Below are 25644 nucleotides of genomic sequence, written 5' to 3'. Positions count from 1 at the left end.
GAGCAGTGACCAATACCAACCGGCATCAACAGCTGGGACATCATCGACCACTCTCCCTGCAGCGAGGACCTCGCTCCAAGTGACTTTCACTTGTTTTCGCACTTGAAGGAGCACCTAGGAGGTCATCGCTTCGCTTCAGACGAGGAGGTGAAATACTTTGTGACAACGTGGCTGAACTCGCAAGGACAAGATTTTTTTTAACCGTGAAGGAAGCTCCAAACTCATCCCACGATATGACAAGTGCCGCAATCGATATGCAGACTATGTTGAAAAATAGCCTGATGTATGTACTATGTTGTATAGCCTGATGATTGTACGAAATAATATATACACGTTTCACTGCAGGCTTTGTAACCTTACTTTTTGATCAACCCTCGTAAATTGCTAAAAAAAATTACACAATACGGTTTACAATTTACTTTATTTCAGTTTAGTCTCAGTCATTTTAATATCAACATTTTGTTTGATATATTTACAATACAATTTTACCGTTCAGATATGTCCTATTCTATTTCGAATTCTTCTGATACGGAAACTGAAACGTGCAACAGTATATAAAAGTACAGCTACGTATACATGGAATAGTTAACAAAAAAATTAAGTTACATACATTTAAAAAAAGGCGCACAAAATATTTATATGCATCAGTAGAAAATAGTACAAATAAGACTAGTTTGAATGTTGTGACGCTGTCAAAACACCCCAAATACATTTTAAAATATTATGTAAAAAAAAACATCAGGGGTGAACTGGCCAGCCGGGTAACAGAGCAAATACCCAATGCGTTCTCCCCTTTCATGAAGCTCCTTTCCAAAATTTGCTTAATAATTAAAATAAAAATGAACAGATTTCCCTGAAATATTTACATTATTTTTCTGGACTAATACACAAAATAATTCGCATTGTTATTAACTTCTCAAAGCGTGTGTAAGGTTGGCTAATGGTATAGCGCCTTCCCCATTAACACCGGCCTTTTCATAGAGCCAGTCCACCTCTGTAAAGCATTTCTGTTCAAAGACCTAGGAAAATGTTTATAGAAATAAAAAAAAAAAAAAAAAAAAATCAACAGGTATGATAATTAAGATCGTTTACCACCACTGTGGTGGATGAATAGCCCATAAAATATATGTCAATCAGAGTTACTTTGAAGAAAGGACTGAATTTTTCCTGGCGACATATTTTTAGTAATTCTTCTGGGGTTATCAGTCAGGTAAAGGTACTGACACAACACAATACAACATAACAGCTACATAAGACTTCAGCAACCCGAAAAGTCAGGACTAGCATAGCATAGCCTAGCAGAATTGACTTTATGACCATCGTAACTGAGTGCACCAATTTTTGGGAGGGTACAATAAAGGAAGCCATAGCTATTTCATGGGAAATGAAGTCTCAATAGAGACAATGGGTTTCAACTCAGCCCTATCTGGTCGGCCCTTTCCAGGAAGAAAAACAGACATTCAACAAAGCTATTTCTCATATTCACAACAACGGCCAATCAGAAGCCAGCATTTCCCCCAGCCAATCACAAACCCCTGTTCATAGCTCTGTTTCTAAGTAGTTACCATATATACATGCTCATATCTGCGGTTTCTTCATTACACTCCTTGAAGATGAATGCAATGTCTGCATTCGAAACGTCGGATGTCAATACTTTCACCTGGGTCATAACCTGAAAAGAATTACTAAAAAGTTACTTTGATTCTTATGATCTTATTTTAGCCCATTCAGACACTTCTCTATGAAGAGGGGATTAGGTGGGAATATTTACTTGAGTCTGTGCAACACTTGTTGCGATTGTACTGTTCACAGGGTTTTTACTTTGGAAACGCTGATAGCGAGACAGTGGGAGGGTGTTCCGTGACCGATGTAATCAAACGCGCTGCACCTTATTCAGTGAAAAGCGTGGTAGCACAAATGAAGATCAACACACACATACATTGTCTGTTATATAGTATAATTTTGGACAATGCAATTAAAGAACGGCACAGAATATGAGGCATATATAGCTGAAATGATGTCCCAACGAATCTGCCAAAATTACTTCTGTATTTTTTTTTGGGGGGGGGAGGCCTCAGGAACTGAAGAACGACGATCTGTTTGAAGTCACTGAAAGGAACAACAAGGCCTCTGTGGTACATTTGGACGGATTTGGGATGGTCAGAGCGGCAGAGGATAGGTAAATTCGCTCAGTACGTTTTGATAAGTTAGAAAAATAGGTTCCACACTAACTGTCCGAAAGGGAGACAAAGCTACGAATGAACCGTGTATCAATTTTACCCTAATAAAATGTGTTAGAGTGGTCAATTGGCGATGAAAAAAATGAAACGAAATGAAATCTTTCAGTTTGATGTCCCACGATTATGCCAGCTGGGCTGAAGGAGACGGTTTTGATGGGAAATGAATCAAATGGTGAAATGAATAAAGTGAGAGGAAACGGGAGTTCAGTTGGTGCGAGCGAGGATCAAACCAGGGACCGCATGCATCAGAGGTGAACGTTCTACTACTCAGCCCGCGCCCCCATTGGCAATGAAAAGTTTTTATTTTTATTTATTTTTTTTATTTATTTATTTATTTTTTTTTTTTTTTCTTAATCAGAGCGTCGAAATAAGAAACAATTATTTGCAAGTCATGCGAAGTTTCAAGATCCATCCCAAAAGAACGTTTATCCACAAAAGGTCTTAATAAGTGTCTGGTGGTAGTATAGTTCGGCTGTATAATTCTCGAATGCTACGAGAGAAATCCATCTGCCTATGTTGAATCATTATGGTGTTAACAAAAGGAATGACATGGGAAGTTACATGAGTTTAGACTGGAGTTTGTAATTCATCTCCCGCATTCATGCTAACATATTTTCAACAAACTACATTCTACTTCTTTCGGTCTTTACACAACGTTCTGGAGCAAATAAGACAATATTAAGGATCTTCGTGATGGATCACAAAACTTATTCTAACAACAGAGCGAAAGGTCTGACAGAAAGGCAACGGAATAGAAATCGTAGATTCATTTGGCAAAACGTTCTAAAACAATGGGATTCTTGTGTTCGGAGCTGTAGAAACTATTACACATAATAAATGTACTAAATCAATGGACGCAGTATAAAAAAAAAAGTGTGATACTGGACTTTCAAAAATAAATAAAAAAAACGAATACTACATCCAGACTACATGTGCTTTACCGGAGCTTGCACGCAGCACCAATTATAACCTAACTACGGTCTAACTTTCGTCGCCATTAAATCTTCTGCTTTCAATTGCAGCCAATGAACTAAGTAAGTCGCATGATCCACTGACATCTCTCAAAAAACAATAAGGATTCTTTGGATGTCTTCTGGTTTTGGGATAGTGCCTGGTTGAAATGTGTTTTTGATCCATGAAATAATAGAAATGCTTTATTTGTGTATCTGACCAAGTAATCGATAGTCCACTCAATCATAAATTCAAGTACACTGTCGGGTTTCTTCACCTGCTTACGAACATACGGCAGCATCAGGAATCGATAGCTATAATTGACTAGAAGGAAAGAAACAAGTGTCATAGTAGACTCAGTATAAGTCAAAGTAATTCTGATTGACAGTAATCTAATATTGTATTGCTTTTATATATATTTTTAAAAAATAATAGTATACACACATGTAGAATCAGTTATAGAGTGCGACCGAAAAAGGAACCTATTTCCTGTGAATTTTTTCACATTAAAAAAAATTCTGAATTTATAATTAAAAGCCACCTAAACGTGATTTCTAGGACCATATACATTGCGTGCTTATGTTGAGTTTGATTTCCACCGACTCAGCTTGAGTTACAAATGAAAAAAATGTTTAATAAAAACTCCTTCCTATAGCAAACGAATCAGAATCTACTGAAACGGGATTCAGAATCCACAGAAAAAATATTTTCCTAGAAAATATTTACTTTCTAGTTTCAACGTGGAATGACAGATTCCAACAGCTATATTTGAAGTCAGTGAAGGCCAATTTATAACGAGTTGCGAGCCGGGATAAAATAAGAACCGTACTTGTAGGCCTTTTTTTTTCCTTTCCTGAGGAGTTTGCTGAGTGTACGTAAGTAATGCATTTCCTGAATTTTTGTTCTCTGTTGCGTAGCCTGCGTAACTTGGACCTGAATTACAAACATTTACTGCATTCTCTCTCAACCGTTAATCTTCCAAGAAATAAGACATTTTCATTATCAGCCGCGCTAGGTACTCCACAACAATAATTAACATACATATAACAATAATAGAAGACAAATTGTGGACTGAATCGTATTTTTTTCAGCTTTATGTTTTTCTTTAATCAACACACAGACACACACACACCATAAAGTGTGAGATTTTTCTATTGTGCTTTATTTCTTATACAATATCTTGTTCAAATGAGTGTCACTGGAGCAACTTGTGGTCGAAACTTTTCGTTCCGATTAAGTTAAATTTATTGAATTATAATACTATAAACCTCTTCTAAAACAAAAGCATTATAGAGACGCTATACAATTTAGGAGCTATGAAGTGATACTCGTTTCAACCAATTTTTTTCGTTATCCGAATAGTACCCGGTCTCGCGGTGATCGGTTAACAGCGAGTCTACTGTAACTCGACACAGCAAAAAGAGGTGTTGAAATAACACATGTGTTAATTCAACATCAAGGGTATCGCCTTCCGATCATATCAGAAATACTACGTTACTGGCTGTGTGTATTTGCATTGGTTTTTATTGTTTGATATGAGTAAAGCTTTACGCAGTATATTTGGCATTTGTACCAAGTAACGAATAACGTTCTAAGTTTTCTGTAATCGATCACAATAATAGTTTTGTAAACTTGTGAATTGTCTGACAACAGTTACATGAGTATAGTTCTGCCATCTTCTGTTCTTACGTGTTAAAACATAAGAATAACAGATAAGGAAAACAGATGGCAGCACTACTATTTATGTAACTGTTGTCATACAATTCACAAGTTTACAAAACTATTATTGTGATCGATTACAGAAAACTTAGAACGGTTTTCGTTGTTTGGTATAAATGCCAAATATAATGCGTAAAGCTTTGCTCATACCAAACAATAAAAACCAATGCAAATTCTCAGTCAATAACTAGTTTCTGATATGCTCGGAAGACAATGTCCTTGGTGTTGAATTAACACACAAGCAACACGCTGAAGTGGCAGTCATTTTGAGTTGTTTCAACACCTCATTTTTTGCTGTATATGAAATCTGAATTTTTCTAAAAATTGGCCTTACCTTGCAGAATGACGTGGTATACTTAAAATGCTAAAGAAAGTGTTAGATAAATTAAATTATCAATTCAGGTATATTACAATGACCAGCAAGTTATATTTCTTCTGTTACGCATAGAGAAAAAAAGAAAAGAAATCATACATATTTGAGTTTAATTTACGGATCCTCATTTGGCTATCACTGTTTTAAATCTTTTAGAATATACTAAAAAAGATTATGCTTCAGGAAGCTCCACCTCTAACTGGATTTCTATACGTAATAAAGAAATAAGACATATTTCCAAACCTGTAACAAGAGCTAAATTGAGACCCAATTTTACACAGTAGTCTCCAGTAATAAAACTGTAGAGAGTTCTTTCATCCCCAAAGCTCAACAATAAACGACTACTGCTATTTATTGTGAATCCTTCCAGTCATTATGTAAAGTTAAAACTTCATTAAATAATAAACTCAAAACATACTTAATTAATTTATGTGGGAGCATGAGAAAAATATTAAAATTAACAAAATAATCGGTCACTTACCAATATATCCTTCCGTGGAAAAACTAAATATTCTCCAGACGTATCAAAACAACAAGGATAAAAACGGGTAAGAGAAACATGGTATGGAAACAGGAATACATATCACCAATGCATACACATCCTGTTCCAATACCATATTTCTCTTATTTGTTTGTATCCTTGTTACCTTACCACTGAAGACAGAAGGATAAAAATGGATAAGAGAAACATGGTATGGGAAAAGGAATACATATCACCAATACATACACATCCTGTTCCAATACCATATTTCTCTTATCTGTTTGTATCCTTGTTACCTTACCACTGAAGACAGAAGGATAAAAACGGGTAAGAGAAACATGGTATGGAAACAGGAATACATATCACCAATGCATACACATCCTGTTCCAATACCATATTTCTCTTATTTGTTTGTATCCTTGTTACCTTACCACTGAAGACAGAAGGATAAAAATGGATAAGAGAAACATGGTATGGGAAAAGGAATACATATCACCAATACATACACATCCTGTTCCAATACCATATTTCTCTTATCTGTTTGTATCCTTGTTACCTTACCACTGAAGACAGAAGGATAAAAACGGGTAAGAGAAACATGGTATGGGAACAGGAATACATATCACCAATGCATACACATCCTGTTCCAATACCATATTTCTCTTATCTGTTTGTATCCTTGTTACCTTACCACTGAAGACAGAAGGATAAAAATGGATAAGAGAAACATGGTATGGGAAAAGGAATACATATCACCAATACATACACATCCTGTTCCAATACCATATTTCTCTTATTTGTTTGTATCCTTGTTACCTTACCACTGAAGACAGAAGGATAAAAATGGATAAGAGAAACATGGTATGGGAACAGGAATACATATCACCAATGCATACACATCCTGTTCCAATACCATATTTCTCTTATTTGTTTGTATCCTTGTTACCTTACCACTGAAGACAGAAGGATAAAAATGGATAAGAGAAACATGGTATGGGAAAAGGAATACATATCACCAATACATACACATCCTGTTCCAATACCATATTTCTCTTATCTGTTTGTATCCTTGTTACCTTACCACTGAAGACCGGAAGGATAAAAACGGGTAAGAGAAACATGGTATGGGAAAAGGAATACATATCACCAATACATATACATCCTGTTCCAATACCATATTTCTCTTATCTGTTTGTATCCTTGTTACCTTACCACTGAAGACGGAACTAGCTTGTTGTTTCAATACGTTCGGAAAATATCTAATTTCCCACAGAAGGATACGAGGGTCATTTCAAAAGTCTTGCACACAGCGCATGCACGACCATTTGAGTGGTGTGATCAAGTTCAGTTTTATGTCAGTTGTGAGTTAGAGTTTGGTCTTGACGGTTGTGTCTGTGTTTGCTAATTCGCGTGGCTGTGTTGTGAGAAATTCAGTAGTTAAAATGAAAGGCGGACCCAACTCAGTCGGATTACACATAGTGACCAGCGTTCTTATATCAAAATCGAAACTCTACGTGGAAAGAATCCAACTGAAATTGCAATTCTTTGCGAGATATTTGTGGAAAAAGTGTAGTGGATCGTAGCACTGTATCACGGTGGTCAGCTCGTTTCCGTGAAGGTCGTGTAAGCACTGCGGACAACCCAACCATCAACTGCAACAGACTACACCTCTGAGATTGTTGTGAAAGACATTTTGAGAGAGGATCGACGAAAAACATGTGAGGAAATAGCATGAGGCCAGAATATCAGTCACTTCAGTTTACAGAATCAGTACTGAAAAGTTAAAGATGAGAAAAATCGCTGCCAGATGGGTTCCGCATGATCTGAGTGAAGGGCAGAAAGCATGTTGCAAAGAAACGAGTTGACCACCGTGATACAGTGCTACGATCCACTACACTATTTCCATAAATCTCTCCCAAAGCACTGTAAATTTCAGCTGGATTCTTTTCACGTAGAGTTTCGATTTTGATATGGGAACGCTGGTCACTATGTGTAATCCGATCTGATTCGGGTTCACCTTCCATTTTAACAGTAAATTTCTCACAACACAGCCACGCAAATAATCAAACATGACACAACCATCAAGACCAAACTCTAACTCACAACTGACATACAATATAACTTGATCACACCACATCAACGGTCGCGCATGCGCTGTGTGTAAAACTTTTGAAATGACCCTCGTACATTGGTAAGGAACTTTTTTTTTTTTTTTTTTTTTTTGTTAATCAAAAGATACTCATTTACCCTTCTCTATTGTGTAATGGATTCATTTAAAAAATCTTTTACTGATATTTTGAAGGAATCCTTAACAAAACACAGAAGAGCAAGCTGAATGCCTTTCGTGTTTATTCGTAAGACATCTCTTAAAAGCGGCTCACTTTGGCAATAAAACTATTACCCATGCGTCTGGCAAACTCACTGCATGTAAGAGAACTCAGCAGGGCACTAAAAGCACATACAATAAAGAAATATCTCACCATACGGCAAATATAATACGCATTTGTTGCTTATGATTTTGGAAGTCACTGCCTAACACTACGTCTTGCCTAATACTAATTCTTAATAGTTGATAGCACCAAGTAATGGCAATATAAAAGTGTGTCAGAATTAATGTCACAAAAGTTGATTGGCCACATTTTAAAACATTCAATGGGGCTTCGAACGGCATACAAACGAACACTAGGGTATGGCAGGACACGTACATGGCATAATAATACACGTTTATAATATGTATGTATAAAAACAAACGTCCTCACACAGTCTGTGACAATGTACACGGTCTTCTAAATTCTTGTCCACGTTCATGCAGCCATTTGTTAGAAACTGTAATAGAAGACACAGAAATGTATTAGAAAAAGCTTAAATAATCAAAGGCAAATACATTTAACCTGGCTTCCTCCTCTTAAAATATGTATCATGCTCAGACACAACTGATTATTAAAATCCTACTGTCAGTTAAAGCTAAATGTTTCATTTACAACTTGCTTACCACACTAGATTTCTAAAGTTTCAGAATTACGTAGACGATAACTTTACATCTAATTTGTGACAGATAATACTGCATTTAATTCAGGTTGTGATTTCTTACATATGCAATTTTCAGAAGCATTATACACCATCAAACTAAAGGAATAATTAATACTTCTGACCAGAGTATATACACTTATTTATTAAGACTAAAATACAGTGTAAGGGTTTCGTCAACTTAACGTTATCTTCGTAAGACACTAACTGAAAGAGATATTTTCAGAGCATAGAAATATATGCTAAAAGTGAAAGTAATAAGATTCATTGTTTGTATGGGAAGCCACCTGAGTCTTACTTCCTCGGACTTAATCTGTCGGCCACCTGCTCTGACTTAATTACCCTTTTCCCTGTATGGGAAGCCACCTGAGTCTTACTTCCTCGGACCTAATCTGTCGCCACCTGCTCCGACTTAATTACCCTTTTCCCTGTATGGGAAGCCACCTGAGTCTTACTTCCTCGGACCTAATCTGTCGGCCACCTGCTCTGACTTAATTACCCTCTTTCCTGTATGGGAAGCCACCTGAGTCTTACTTCCTCGGACCTAATCTGTCGCCACCTGCTCCGACTTAATTACCCTTTTCCCTGTATGGGAAGCCACCTGAGTCTTACTTCCTCGGACCTAATCTGTCGCCACCTGCTCCGACTTAATTACCCTCTTTCCTGTATGGGAAGCCACCTGAGTCTTACTTCCTCGGACCTAATCTGTCGCCACCTGCTCCGACTTAATTACCCTCTTTCCTGTATGGGAAGCCACCTGAGTCTTACTTCCTCGGACCTAATCTGTCGGCCACCTGCTCTGACTTAATTACCCTTTTCCCTGTATGGGAAGCCACCTGAGTCTTACTTCCTCGGACCTAATCTGTCGCCACCTGCTCCGACTTAATTACCCTCTTTCCTGTATGGGAAGCCACCTGAGTCTTACTTCCTCGGACCTAATCTGTCGCCACCTGCTCCGACTTAATTACCCTTTCCTGTATGGGAAGCCACCTGAGTCTTACTTCCTCGGACCTAATCTGTCGGCCACCTGCTCTGACTTAATTACCCTTTTCCCTGTATGGGAAGCCACCTGAGTCTTACTTCCTCGGACCTAATCTGTCGCCACCTGCTCCGACTTAATTACCCTCTTTCCTGTATGGGAAGCCACCTGAGTCTTACTTCCTCGGACCTAATCTGTCGGCCACCTGCTCTGACTTAATTACCCTCTTTCCTGTATGGGAAGCCACCTGAGTCTTACTTCCTCGGACCTAATCTGTCGCCACCTGCTCCGACTTAATTACCCTCTTTCCTGTATGGGAAGCCACCTGAGTCTTACTTCCTCGGACCTAATCTGTCGGCCACCTGCTCTGACTTAATTACCCTTTTCCCTGTATGGGAAGCCACCTGAGTCTTACTTCCTCGGACCTAATCTGTCGCCACCTGCTCCGACTTAATTACCCTTTTCCCTGTATGGGAAGCCACCTGAGTCTTACTTCCTCGGACCTAATCTGTCGCCACCTGCTCTGACTTAATTACCCTTTTCCCTGTATGGGAAGCCACCTGAGTCTTACTTCCTCGGACCTAATCTGTCGCCACCTGCTCCGACTTAATTACCCTCTTTCCTGTATGGGAAGCCACCTGAGTCTTACTTCCTCGGACCTAATCTGTCGGCCACCTGCTCTGACTTAATTACCCTTTTCCCTGTATGGGAAGCCACCTGAGTCTTACTTCCTCGGACCTAATCTGTCGCCACCTGCTCCGACTTAATTACCCTCTTTCCTGTATGGGAAGCCACCTGAGTCTTACTTCCTCGGACCTAATCTGTCGGCCACCTGCTCTGACTTAATTACCCTCTTTCCTGTATGGGAAGCCACCTGAGTCTTACTTCCTCGGACCTAATCTGTCGCCACCTGCTCCGACTTAATTACCCTCTTTCCTGTATGGGAAGCCACCTGAGTCTTACTTCCTCGGACCTAATCTGTCGGCCACCTGTTCTGACTTAATTACCCTCTTTCCTGTATGGGAAGCCACCTGAGTCTTACTTCCTCGGACCTAATCTGTCGCCACCTGCTCCGACTTAATTACCCTCTTTCCTGTATGGGAAGCCAGCTGAGTCTTACTTCCTCGGACCTAATCTGTCGGCCACCTGCTCTGACTTAATTACCATTTTCCCTGTATGGGAAGCCACCTGAGTCTTACTTCCTCGGACCTAATCTGTCGCCACCTGCTCCGACTTAATTACCCTCTTTCCTGTATGGGAAGCCACCTGAGTCTTACTTCCTCGGACCTAATCTGTCGGCCACCTGCTCTGACTTAATTACCCTCTTTCCTGTATGGGAAGCCACCTGAGTCTTACTTCCTCGGACCTAATCTGTCGCCACCTGCTCCGACTTAATTACCCTCTTTCCTGTATGGGAAGCCACCTGAGTCTTACTTCCTCGGACCTAATCTGTCGGCCACCTGCTCTGACTTAATTACCCTCTTTCCTGTATGGGAAGCCACCTGAGTCTTACTTCCTCGGACCTAATCTGTCGCCACCTGCTCCGACTTAATTACCCTCTTTCCTGTATGGGAAGCCACCTGAGTCTTACTTCCTCGGACCTAATCTGTCGGCCACCTGCTCTGACTTAATTACCCTCTTTCCTGTATGGGAAGCCACCTGAGTCTTACTTCCTCGGACCTAATCTGTCGGCCACCTGCTCTGACTTAATTACCCTCTTTCCTGTATGGGAAGCCACCTGAGTCTTACTTCCTCGGACCTAATCTGTCGGCCACCTGCTCCGACTTAATTACCCTTTTTCCTGTATGGGAAGCCACCTGAGTCTTACTTCCTCGGACTTAATCTGTCGGCCACCTGCTCTGACTTAATTACCCTTTTTCCTGTATGGGAAGCCACCTGAGTCTTACTTCCTCGGACCTAATCTGTCGCCACCTGCTCCGACTTAATTACCCTTTTTCCTGTATGGGAAGCCACCTGAGTCTTACTTCCTCGGACTTAATCTGTCGGCCACCTGCTCTGACTTAATTACCCTTTTTCCTGTATCTATCTTTTCCAAATATCTATAATTCACTTGTTGTTTATAATTGACCAACTGCATTCAAAAACCTTCTCTTAGTCCTCCCTTGATGCCAATTAAATATAATTTAAAAATAACTAAACTAAACTAAAGACAACTGGTTATAAATATAACAAAAAAAAAATACACGTTGTGGCGGTGACATCCTTCCGAGCCGCCACTGAAATGCATTTCCATCAGTGTTCTCTGTCGAGGTATCCAGAGGACTAGAGGATTTTGAAGAACAGCTGGAAATGGATAATAAAATAATAAAAAGAAAGATTAAATGGCGTGTTGTAAAAGCATGATTAAAAGGACTTTATTAAAAAGAAAGAAATTCAGGAAGAAAAGAAAAGAATAAAAATGTATGGTTGATTACTTTTTCATTGGAAACTTGTGTTCAACAAAAATGTTTTGTTCTTTTTTTCTACTTTTGTGTGTGTAAAGAGCAATGAGTGTAAAGTCAAGGTCTTCTCCTCTGGGCACGCAGCCGCGAGCCGCGTGACGTATGACGTAACGCCTGTTGTTTTCGTTTCTGCCGGCTCGCTGTTGCTGCTTTGAGTTGAAGCCTTGGATTGAAGCAGCTAAGATCAAATTGCGAAAATGGAGTACTGAAGTTCCTTATTGACTACAGTCCGTGTATTAGTTTCATTCTTTTTTTTTAAAATCTACGAAAGTTGCGGGTTCCGAGGTTAAGGAAGTTGATTGAAATTGCTTTTGCTATTGAAGTATTTCTTGGAGAATTTGTCTTTTGAGCCTGGATCGATTCCTTTGAGCTGAGGTTTGATGAGTGGTGAAGGGGTTTGGCCCAGCTGTTACTTTCTTTGGTAAGTACATGTTTCGTAATTCTCTTGGGTTTGTTGGTTACGTTTTTATTTGCCTTTAAATTCTACTTGTTAATTAAGTTTGTCCATAGGATCGACTTAGGCAGCCGAGAATTTTTGGTTGAATTGTTAGTCTTTCTTTCATTAGATTTTTGACTGGTTAAATTTCGTTTTGTTATTTAAATATATTTTATATTTTTGTAAGTAATTGAATCTACCTCGATTAGGATCATTAGCCATTGGAAACGAATTCGACTAACGATTTAATTTGCCATTTGTTTTTGGGAACTTTGATCATTGCGTGATTTACGAGAATTTGACCGAAGAATTTTGTTTCGTACTGATATAGGAAGATCCGTACTCCATTTGCAGGTATTCAACTAAATGAAATTTGAGTAAATTCCTAATTTGTGAAAGAATTTTGTGTATAATAGTTCTAATGAAACTGTGTAATTAGTCAATTGAATATTAATTATCAGTCCGTAATTATCAGAACTTGCTAGTCATTTTATTATTCAAGTTAAAAAAAATTGTTGCTGTTAAAGTCATTAAAAATTATTGTTATTGAGTGAATTTTTTTTTCTAAATTTGTTAAATAAATTGTTTACTCATTGGAATTATTAATCTTTTTGAATTTTCAAATATCTTTAATAATAATCGTCGTCTGGAATATATATTAGTATTTAGAATAAGATTATTTACTGACTTCAAGTGTATAACATTCAAGGAATCTTAGCGAATTGCGCCCTGCAACACCGAATTTTCACGACGGGATTTTTTTTGCCTTATTGGAAGTTAAATTTCCGCTTGTTGATTAACGGCTGTAAGGTGCGCTACAAGATCCAAGGCTTCAACTCCATTAACCTACTACATTCGTTGTTTTCAAGCTGGTAGTATTTGAAAAGTAGGTTTGTATTAAGAATTTGGATTCTAGACGAGGTCAGTAAATTATAGTTAATTAAAAATTGTTCAATGTATTGAAATTATTACGGTGCTTTTTGAAAAAAAAATAGGTTTTCGGGAGTCACTTGTTGGCGGTTGATTACGAGCCGGGAGGAGTTCTTAATTGCTATAAGAAGGTCTATTTAATTGCTATTAGATTCAAACAGTGGTTTTTGTGAGAATTATAGTGTTTTGTAGTTGGTTTTTGTTTGGAATTTTTGTAGTTAGTGTAGTTAGAAATTCTTATTTATATAGTTTATGTATTTTAGTATAATATTGATAGTATTAATCATGTCTTCCAATAATGATGTTTATATTGAAATGCCTGAAGAAAGTTTAAGCGAAAACTTAATTACGTTAGATCAAACCGGAATGGTTGACATTAATAGAAGTGTGATGAATATGAGTTTAACGCCGCCGAATCGTGATTCTTTGCTTTTTGTTAATCGAAACAGCTTTAGCTCAGAAAGTAATAGAGATTTCGGAAATGGGTCTGGATTAGGAATTAATTATTATTCAAATAGTAGTAGTTTGAGTTTAGAGAATCCTCCAGTAAATAATATTAGCAGGATGGCTCAACCTCCTACCCCAATTAATAGTTTGTTTGATGGAATCAGGTTTGAACCCGAGATGCCTTCAATGAGAGGGATACTAAGGGCTAATATAATTGAGCCGAGAGAGTCTGTAGGAATAAATCCTCAGGCGGGAATCGAACATAGAAACAATTATCCTATAAGAAACACTCCGGGAGTAGAATGTTTGGAAAATATGCCATCTAGGCAAGTTGATTTTGACTTGACTAATGTTAGTAGTACTCAGGGTGCGAGTCCATCAAAGGTTACAAATTATCAGAGAATAGGAAATTATTATAAACGAGTAGCTGCAATAAAGAATTCTACTCCAGTCGGAAATTGTCGTTTGGGATTACTTGGAAATGTGTGTGAAAACCCTCGAGGTGAAGGTAGTCTATCGAGGAAAGAGCAGTCGAGCTCCAGTGAGTATTTTCCTGGAATTTTTCCGAAGCATTTGTGTGATCAATATCTTTTTACAAAAACAACTGAGCTGTTAGATTCTAAATTAAAAAACTTTAAAAATATAGACGGCAAGAACAGTTTAATAGTTTTTGAAATTTTGTTGGCACTTGAAGAATTTAATGAAAACTCGAATTATTCAATGAGTCTGGTGTATTGTTCCTTATTGAGTAAATGTGAGGGAGAATTTCTGATTGAAGTTCAGCGGGCTATTCAACTTAACGTTCCTTGGAAGTTGTTTAGAGCTAGGATTTTTGATAAATTTATTTCAAAAACAGTTAAACATTCTTTGATTGCTGATAGATTATATAGAAAACAGAGATTAAATGAGGCGGTTGAACACTTTGTTAATGATATTTACTTTACTTCATTAGTGTTAGATTGTAATCGTGAAGAGTTACAGCTTATTAATATTATTCTTGACGGGATGAATCCAGCTGTCAGATTTAAAATGCTAAACTTTCATATTCCTGGAAGTATTATAGAACTTAGAGAGCGAGCTGAAGAATATTCTAAAATATTTCGAAATCAACTTGAATATAATAGGAAAATAGGAATAAAAACCACTACGTTTAATGCTAATTTAGCTTCAGCTGCTTCATCGAAAATTTTTGGGAGGAATAATCATGAAAAGAAAGTTGAAAATAATGTAAAAAGTAATTATAATTCTGAAGGGAGAGAATCTGATTCACTGATAAAATCCAAAACTCGGTATGATAGTTTAAATCGATCGGGAGTAGTTCCGGCACAGATGGATAATGTGGTGGCAACCTTCGTTAAGGCTTTAATTAATAATAAACTCGTTAATGTCTGCATTGATAGTGGATCTTCATATAATCTTATTACTAAAAGATTAATCGAACGTTGTGGGTTGACGCACTATCGTGTTGAAACCAAACCATTAAATATTCGTGCACCTCTTGGATTGACTTACATAAGTGAAAGTGAAATAACTGTTACCATTAATTTATCAGGATGGTTTGAGCGTGTAAGATTTTTAGTGGTTTCGGAGTTACCATGTGACTGCTTACTAGGTACACCCTTTTTAAAAAATACTTCGTCTTTAGTGGATTTTGCTAAAAAGAGATTACTATTACGCAATGGTAGGAAATCGGTTCTATTGCAATTTGGTGATTTTCCTTTGAAAGAAAGTGAAAGATCTTCGTCGACCTCTACGGGATTTAAATCAGGATATAGTGCCGGCCACCGAAAGGAGATTGAAGGAAGTGATGTAAATGATTTTAGGAAAAATACCTTATTATTTTTTCGAGACATTTCTGGTATGAAAGGGTTTACATCAGGAAGTCATGCAGGCCATTTGGACAATTTCGATGATTTATCTGAAGATTTTAGGCGTGATTTAAGACCAGTTAACATGAAATGCGAGATTGGTGTTCAGTGCGAGATCGAATTAGCGGAAATTGAACGACATCTTTTGGAGATTACTGTACCATCTCAAGATCAGTTAAGGGGACTTAAACAATTCATCGAATGTAAAGACAATGAAGATGTACCCAAGAATTGTGAGGGTACTAAAGAACTGTGTCATTTAGATAATCCGAGTTTTTATTCGGCTGATCCAATAACATTTTGGGAACAAGGTGGTGCGAATGCAATGTCATCTAATGGAAATGAGGAAGAACGACCAGTGGTTAATCCTATAGTTAATATGGGATATTTAGTTGATGATAGACAGGATATTAAGTCAAATTCAAAGGTTGAGGAAAAAGTTGTCTCTTTTCATGAGGATCCTATTGAAGGAGATTGTGTTCAATCATCAGGCAAGAAAAAGATGAGGAAGAAGAGGAAAAAGAAGTCAAAGCAGACACTAATGGAAGATGGTTCACAAATGATGGAATGTATTGCGGCGGTCCAAAAGGATGTAGTTGATAGTGACTCTACTACTTCAGATATTGATTTAGAACAATCAAAGAACTTTCTGGATTTGATAAAGAAAAATGAAAAACAGTTTTCGGTTCCGGATAATATTGAAGTTTCGAAAGTTAGTTCCGGGAATAATAATAATAGTAGTTTAGGGAATTCGAATTACTTGGATTGTTGTGATGATCCAGAAGTTTTGGAGTTTGTCAGTGAATTGCGTTCAAGCTTTTCAGATGTTATAAATGATAAAATTGGTTGTATTAAAGACTTTGAAGCTAAATTATACCTTAAAGAAAACAAACCTTTCAAAGAATCTCCTTTTCCGGTTGCAAAAAATAAGGAAAAAATTTTTTATGATTGTATTAAAGATCTTGTATCACAAGGTATTCTAGTGGAGGTGGACCACTCAAATTATGGTAGCAGCTGTTTCCTGGTAAAAAATAAGAATGGTACACATCGTATTGTTGGGAATTTTTGTAATGCTAACAAGCTTATAAGTGACGATGTGTTTCCTTCGCCTAATTTGGAGGAATGCTTGGCTAGTTTAGCGGGGAAGCGTTGGTTTTCATCGATTGACTGGACCAAGGCATATTTCCAAATCCCCCTTCATAAAAGCTCTAGAGAGATAACTACGATTGTTACTCCTCGTGGAAGTTATCAGTTTACTCGAGTACCAGTTGGTATAAAGACCGGTAGTTGCATTTTGGCTCGAGCAATGGAGAAAATATTGGGTGATTTAAAAGATCAAGGCGTAAGGATTTATTTTGATGATCTGCTGGTAACGACAGATACCTTAGAAGAACATAAGAGGGTACTTAAATTAGTGCTAGAAAGATTAAGGAAACATGGAGTTACTATTTCTCCAGATAAAAGTTTTTTCTTTAGGAAAAAGATTAAATATCTGGGTTTCATAGCTGATGGGGAGACAATTGAGCTCGATCCATCTAGAGTTACAGCAATTAAGAATATCCCTCCTCCTCGTAATAGACGTGGGGTTCAAAAAATTTGTGGACTTTTTTCATATTATGCGAGGTTTGTTAGTGGGTTGCAAGAAATAATGGCCCCTATTAGTGAATTGAAGTCACCTAAAAAACCTTTTGTTTGGACACATGAACACCAGAAAATATTGAATAAATTGAAGGAGTTATTGATTGAAAATGTCGTGTTGAAGACTCCTGATCTATCAAAGAAGTTTTTTGTCCATGTTGATGGGTCAGGGAGAGCGATCGGAGGCCTAGTGTCACAATTGGATCAGCATAATAACTTGGCCCCAATCGCGTTCTATAGTAAAAAATTAACGGAAGCGGACCGTCATAGAAGTATCTATGAAATAGAATTTATTAGTTTGGTAAAAACTATTTATAGATTCCGCCACTATCTTGTCAATGACTTCGTGGTGTTCACAGATAATAAGGCTCTTTCCTGGATACTCGGAAATTCGAAGAGACTCCTTAAATATGGACCTTTAGTTGAAACTCTTTGCCAATTTAATTTCACGATTAAGCATATTAGATCCCACGAGAACATTGTTGCCGATTTCCTGACACGTTGTTATGATCCCTATGAGTTTGTGCAAGTGGATGGTCCAGTTGGTCTTGCTATTATGAGGAAAAATTTAAAAATTGCAAATAGTTGGAATCTTCCTCTCGTGAAGGAACCAATTGAGGTTTTGCAGAGAGAAGATGAAGAATTAAGAAATATTATGGAAAGAATTGAATATGGGGAGAACGTTAGAAATTATATTATGAATAAAGGAATTTTGATGAAGAAAAGTAAAGCCTTAACCTTTCCATATAAAATAGTAATACCTCAACATTTGCAGAAATTGATTATTGAATATTTTCATGACCAACATTTGACCGGGGGACACTCAGGGATTTTCCGGACGCTAAAAAAGGTGATGCGTCGTTATACATGGGGAACTATGGTAGAAGATGTGAAAGAATACGTAAAAACGTGTCCTAAATGTCAGCTAGTAAAAGATAATAATCAAAAGAAAATGGGACCTTTAATTTCTAAACTTGCAAAGAGAGTTTTTGAGAACATAATGATTGATATAATTGGTCCTCTACCTACCTCCAATGGATATAAGTTTATCCTGATTGGAGTGGATAATGCTTCACGGTATGTCTTTCTTGAGAAATTAAGGAAATTAAGTTCTCAAACAATTTGTAATCATCTTCTTGAAGTTTTCAGTAGACTTGGCCTCCCTGAGTCACTTTCTACTGATAACGCTTCTGTTTTTGTATCAAACCATTTTAAAATTTTCCTTTTTGGCTTGGGTATCGAGCATATTAGAATAAGCCCGTACCACGCTGAGGCAAACATTTCGGAGAGATTCGTGAAAACCTTAAAAAATTCTCTTCGTGCTTATTGTTATGATAAGCAAGTCAGCTGGTCACGGTTTATTCCTGAGCTACAATTCACTCTTAACCTGTGTGAGCATTCTGGGTTAAAGTCTATACCATACGAGCTATTTTATGGACGTCCAATTAACACCCCACTTGAATCTCGATGGAAGATTAATAATCCAGAAATTATAAATTTTAATAATACCGAAATTTGCAATCGAGCTCTGGTCAATATGGAAAAGTCTTGGATGAATAGAAGGAAATTATTTTCAAAGATAAGAGGTCCGGTTGTTGTTAAGGTTGATGATCAGATTTTGATCAAATCTCACATTAAATCTTCTTTGTCTGAGAAGATAACGAGGTCATTGAGTGTGAAGTGGGAAGGTCCATTTATTATTAGAAAATTTTTAACTCCTACACTGTGTTGGTCTCTGATTTGGAGAATTCGAGAGACTCCTTCAGAAGAGTTCATGTCTCTGAACTTAAGAAATATTTTCCTAGAAGAAATGAAAATGCAGGTAACAACTGACTTCCGGAAAGCTATTGATCTGTAGTAGAATTGTGAAGTAAAGAAAATTAAGTATTATGCTTGAATTATAACGAATTTTTAAAGTGTATTTGTAGTTTTATTAATTGTAAAGTTTGGAAAAATTTTTAAATCTGTTTGAAAAGTTTGAATCTTAATAATTTGTGAAAGATAATATTAAATGTAAAATTTTGGAAGAATTTTAAATTGTTTTGCGCAAAACAATAAAGAAAAATTTAAATGAAAATTCAAATAAATGGAGTAAATAAAATTGAAAGAATTCTAAAGTTTTAAAGTGTAAAAATTTTTAAGTTGTTTTGTCCAAATTCATTTGTAAAAGTTATAATTGAAAAAAAAAATGAAATTGAAAAATATTTATGTGAATGAAAAATTATGATAAATTATCACTAATGCGTCTTTATGTTGTAATTTTTTTATGAGTTTTCCAGCTTATAGATTTCCCAGTCCAGATTGTGACAGAAAAATTCTGTAGGAATTTTTCCATCGAGGGTGGGAGATCTGTGGCGGTGACATCCTTCCGAGCCGCCACTGAAATGCATTTCCATCAGTGTTCTCTGTCGAGGTATCCAGAGGACTAGAGGATTTTGAAGAACAGCTGGAAATGGATAATAAAATAATAAAAAGAAAGATTAAATGGCGTGTTGTAAAAGCATGATTAAAAGGACTTTATTAAAAAGAAAGAAATTCAGGAAGAAAAGAAAAGAATAAAAATGTATGGTTGATTACTTTTTCATTGGAAACTTGTGTTCAACAAAAATGTTTTGTTCTTTTTTTCTACTTTTGTGTGTGTAAAGAGCAATGAGTGTAAAGTCAAGGTCTTCTCCTCTGGGCACGCAGCCGCGAGCCGCGTGACGTATGACGTAACGCCTGTTGTTTTCGTTTCTGCCGGCTCGCTGTTGCTGCTTTGAGTTGAAGCCTTGGATTGAAGCAGCTAAGATCAAATTGCGAAAATGGAGTACTGAAGTTCCTTATTGACTACAGTCCGTGTATTAGTTTCATTCTTTTTTTTTAAAATCTACGAAAGTTGCGGGTTCCGAGGTTAAGGAAGTTGATTGAAATTGCTTTTGCTATTGAAGTATTTCTTGGAGAATTTGTCTTTTGAGCCTGGATCGATTCCTTTGAGCTGAGGTTTGATGAGTGGTGAAGGGGTTTGGCCCAGCTGTTACTTTCTTTGGTAAGTACATGTTTCGTAATTCTCTTGGGTTTGTTGGTTACGTTTTTATTTGCCTTTAAATTCTAATTGTTAATTAAGTTTGTCCATAGGATCGACTTAGGCAGCCGAGAATTTTTGGTTGAATTGTTAGTCTTTCTTTCATTAGATTTTTGACTGGTTAAATTTCGTTTTGTTATTTAAATATATTTTATATTTTTGTAAGTAATTGAATCTACCTCGATTAGGATCATTAGCCATTGGAAACGAATTCGACTAACGATTTAATTTGCCATTTGTTTTTGGGAACTTTGATCATTGCGTGATTTACGAGAATTTGACCGAAGAATTTTGTTTCGTACTGATATAGGAAGATCCGTACTCCATTTGCAGGTATTCAACTAAATGAAATTTGAGTAAATTCCTAATTTGTGAAAGAATTTTGTGTATAATAGTTCTAATGAAACTGTGTAATTAGTCAATTGAATATTAATTATCAGTCCGTAATTATCAGAACTTGCTAGTCATTTTATTATTCAAGTTAAAAAAAAAATTGTTGCTGTTAAAGTCATTAAAAATTATTGTTATTGAGTGAATTTTTTTTTCTAAATTTGTTAAATAAATTGTTTACTCATTGGAATTATTAATCTTTTTGAATTTTCAAATATCTTTAATAATAATCGTCGTCTGGAATATATATTAGTATTTAGAATAAGATTATTTACTGACTTCAAGTGTATAACATTCAAGGAATCTTAGCGAATTGCGCCCTGCAACACCGAATTTTCACGACGGGATTTTTTTTGCCTTATTGGAAGTTAAATTTCCGCTTGTTGATTAACGGCTGTAAGGTGCGCTACAACGTAGAAATAACAAAAATGTCGGCAAACAATATACAAAACTATATATAGTAGAACAACATTAAATTATGAATATAAATTACGTGTAAATCTCTCTAGTCTTGCTCTTTTAGACTTCTTCAATTTGTTCTAATACAAGTAATTTATCCCATAGCTCGTGTATTAACAGTCCACTTGTCCAGTTCATTAGTTTGACGCTTTTTTCTTTCTTTATCCTTTGTGCTTCCTTCCATTTCCTTATTATTGGTCTATTCTCCCTTTCTAGCTCCTGAACACCTTTCCAATCTATAAACAACACGTGGATTGCAGACGTTTAGAAAGCATAAACATAGGTGGAAGAGTAATTAAGTTAGGGCAGGTGGCCAACAGATGAGGCCCGAGAAAGGTGGCTTCTCATACAAACAATGAATCTTAGTACTTTCACTTTTAGTGCATATTTCTATGCTCTGAAGGTATCCCTTTCAGTTAGTGTCTGATGAAGACAACTTTTAAGTGTTCGAAACTGTTACAATGCATTTTAGTTTTAATAAATAAGTTATATACTCTAGGCAGAAGTGTTAACTATTAGTTTAGTGAGTTGCAGAATCGTGATGGATAGAGTCACATCAAACTAAACTTCGGCAATTCTTTTCTTTTTTTTACATAACTTACCTCTGATCAATGGAAGCTCTTGAAATGAGCCACATCAGTAAAAACTAAGATTTTAGCGCTATAAGCAATGGGAAGAAGCATTACATTCACCTACTGCACACAAGAATTAGAACATTAGCTAATTTTTCTTCCCTTTCTTTGTAGCAATATATATATATATATATATATATATATATATATATATATATATATATATATATATATATATATATATTTAAAATTTTTACCGATATGACTTCCTTCAGGACTTGTCGCTATTGTTAGGGTTTAGTGAGTATGCTTGGACACTGTTTAAAAATATTGGACAAGGTCTTGGTAAATTGTACTAACAAAAGAAAAGCGTTACTGCGGAAAATAAATAATGTGTAATTGTGTTGAAGTCGGAAATGAGCCGTAAGTAACTGAGGTTATTTAAATGTTAGATTGGAGCCATAAGTGGCTGAGATTATTGTATAATTGTTATTGTTAGTTGTGGTTCACGTACGTAGAATACGTATGTAGAAAGCAGACAGAGTAACTGGATATGTAAAACGAAAACAAGCTAAAGTTGTGGAAGTGTACTAATCTCAGAAACTTTGTGGTTGCAATAGTGTATGTTAATGTACCCAGAGATATATTGATCAACAAATAAAACACAGTTCTGACCAGAGCAGAATGAAATATATTAAAAACTATACTTAGATTGTGTTACAGTTTCAAGGACCTAACGTCCTCTTCATCAGACACAAACACATTGAAACTGTAACACAATGTAAGTATAGTTTTTAATATATTTCATTCTGCTCTGGTCAGAACTGTGTTTTATTTGTTAATCTACTTATCCAGAGCCATGGAGTTTGTTCATCAAGATATATTGATACATTAAAGGTTTGAAGTAGTGTGGAATTAGTTTTCACAATCGTTGGTGTTCACTAGCAAGTGTGTAAAGTTTATTTAGGTAGTACCTGTCCAATAAAAATTACCCTAACAGCTATCTTTTATCATTTTTACGTTGTTGGTGTTTCTAGATTTCATTATATTTACACTTTGTTAGAAAACGTGAGGAATATGGAGTGAAAACAAATGTTAGAAAGACAAGAGTCATGGTGATTGGAACGAAACGGTGTTAAATATAGAAGTAGGAGGGTAGAAAACAGAACAGGCGACTAATTTTCGATACTTGAGTAGTATTATTAGTGATGATATGAAGTGTGAACGTGAAATAAAAGCAAGGATAGGAATTGCGAAAAAGGCTTTTAGCTCAAAGAAAACCCTATTTTGAGGGACCTTGAATAAAGAGTTGAAAAAAGACATATAAAATGTTTCGTATTAAGTATCGTGCTGTATGGGTCAGAAACATGGACATTACCCAAAAAGGATGAAAAACGATTGGAAGCTTTCGAAATGTGGGTGTGGAGAACAATGGAGAGAATTAGATAGATCAAGCAGAAAACGAATGAGGTGTTAGAAATGGTCGGAGAGAACAACAATTTTAGATATTATTAAGAAGAGGAAGAGAAACTGGTTGGAACATTGTGTAAGAAGGAACTGTATTATGGGGGACGTGTTACAGGTATAGTGGCAGGAAAAAGAGGGAAAGGGTGAAGAAGACTACAATTAATGGACGATATCAAAACAGAAAAATCATGTGTGAAGACAAAGAGATTAGCGGAAGACGTGGAGCATGGAAGCTTTTCAGTTGTAGCAAGCGACCTGCCAATAATGGCAGAATACATACGATGATGATGATGATGATGATGACACTTGTGCTAAACGTATACATATAAACTTGAGTCAATTGCTTTAAAATAGAATATTTTACATCTAATTATTAACTTTTTAGTTAATTCAACTATTAACTGAGCTTCGCCACATTCTTGCATTCCCTTGTGATCTCAGATTGGATTCAAGTGCGACCTCATGACGTTTTGGAGCTGGCCCAGTATCGTAAGAACAAATGAGAAAGAAATTAAGTAAAGAATTAGCAATGTATCAATTACTGTTGACTAAGAAGTATCATTGGCTAAGAATTAGCGAAGATGTGAAGATGATAGGATCGTTAGTCTCACATCACATGCAGCAAAGCTTATGCTTCAATACTGAACAGGAAATTGAATGAAAGAATACATGAGTAAGTTAAAAAAGGGTAATATAGAAGGGATAAGGGTACAAGAAATGTTATTAGCTTATTAAGAATAATTGGTGAAAGATTTCTTGCAAAAGGCAACGAAAACGGAGGCTTCAGGAACGGATTTATTTTATTAAGAGCCAAAAAGGTTTCAGTAAACACTATCACGTTAATTAACTGACGAATCTTCGTGCTAAACGGTTTCAGTAAACACTATCACCTTCATCAATTGACGAATATTCGTGATAAACGGTTTCAGTAAACACTAACACCTTCATCAACTGACGAATTTTCGTGCTAAACTTATTGATCAAGAGAAGGTCTTCTTATCGTTTGAACGACGAATTGTTGATTGGAGTTAATAAAAAGAAGTAAAGAAGGAGGGAGGGAACAGAAAAACTGGAGATTCGTAACAAATTTACATATGACCACAGAAACAAGAGTTACAATAGAAGAAAACATAAAGAAGAATACAATCGGAAAGAATGTCTCTCATGAAATTATTTAATTATCTTCTTACAAGAGAAAATAAGACACGTATAAGATTGCTCTGGCGATATCCGGAAGATTCGTGAATGCGAAACTTCATTTGTTCCTCTTACTTATGTCGTGAATTTACATTTTTTTTAGGTTTACAAAAAAACTCGAAACCTACGCGTGAGCTTTTACAATCAGCTTGTTCCCTAATCAGTTGAATCAGATCTATTGGCTGGTATATTCCTCGTCTTTGGACATTTTTCCTCGTTAAAAGCAAATAATACTGGAGAATTGCAGTGTTAGAACCCTTGCAACGAAAGTGAGAAATATGTTCATAAAGTTATTTGATCTTTGTATCAGTGACAACCTGGGAACAAAAGTTACGGAATAAGTGATTGAAACGTACAGTGAAACTCTAACAGAACCAATCAATGAAGTTAAGGGGGCAGACTACTAAATATTTTTCAAAAGCTAACAGAAATAAACAGTGGCGAAGGGTGATAGTTTCAAGAGGGTAAGCCCAATGTTCTACTACTACTACTAATAATAACGATAATAATAATAATAATAATAATAATAATAATAATAATAATAATAATAATAATAATAATAATAATAATAATAATAATAATAGTAAAATGAAACAGATTAGACATAAATATTTTACTACAGAAATATAAGAAGTCAAATTCACATAAATTTAATGCAATTGTAGTTCATCGACAGCACTTATTCGACCCGGATCTCAATTTTCATAATGAACTTGACGTATGTGACTCATAGCTGATCTTAATTCGCCATAATGCAATTTAATTGCTTTAATTGGCGTGATCGGGTGGGAAAGATGGATTATCGCATTATCTGCGCTTCACAAGAAACATATGCTGGAACAAAAACTGCTTGTAAAATTTTGTCTTTAATTATATTGTTCAAAACACATGACACGCATTCAATCAAGATATTATGTGTGTCACTTAATTCCCCTTTAAAAACAGAA

General features: G+C 36.2%; 1 protein-coding gene across 1 annotated transcript in view; it reads right to left on the bottom strand.

The window, feature by feature from the left end:
- Nucleotides 1-402: 402 nt before the first annotated feature.
- The window catches only part of PH4alphaEFB (prolyl 4-hydroxylase subunit alpha-1), a gene marked incomplete in the record, with an annotated part of 205716 nt that continues 180474 nt past the window's right edge, over nucleotides 403-25644 (bottom strand). Inside the window, 1 exon segment of the mRNA XM_081729523.1 lies at nucleotides 403-8590. Within this exon segment, the coding sequence (XP_081585649.1) occupies nucleotides 8520-8590 (71 nt within the window).

The sequence above is a fragment of the Thermobia domestica genome, chromosome 10 (assembly GCF_964235325.1).
Source record: "Thermobia domestica chromosome 10, izTheDome1.hap1.1, whole genome shotgun sequence".
In the NCBI taxonomy this organism is placed as follows: Eukaryota; Metazoa; Arthropoda; class Insecta; order Zygentoma; family Lepismatidae; genus Thermobia; species Thermobia domestica.
The sequence above is the reverse complement of the archived record's forward strand: the minus strand, read 5'-3'. Positions and strand labels throughout refer to the sequence as shown.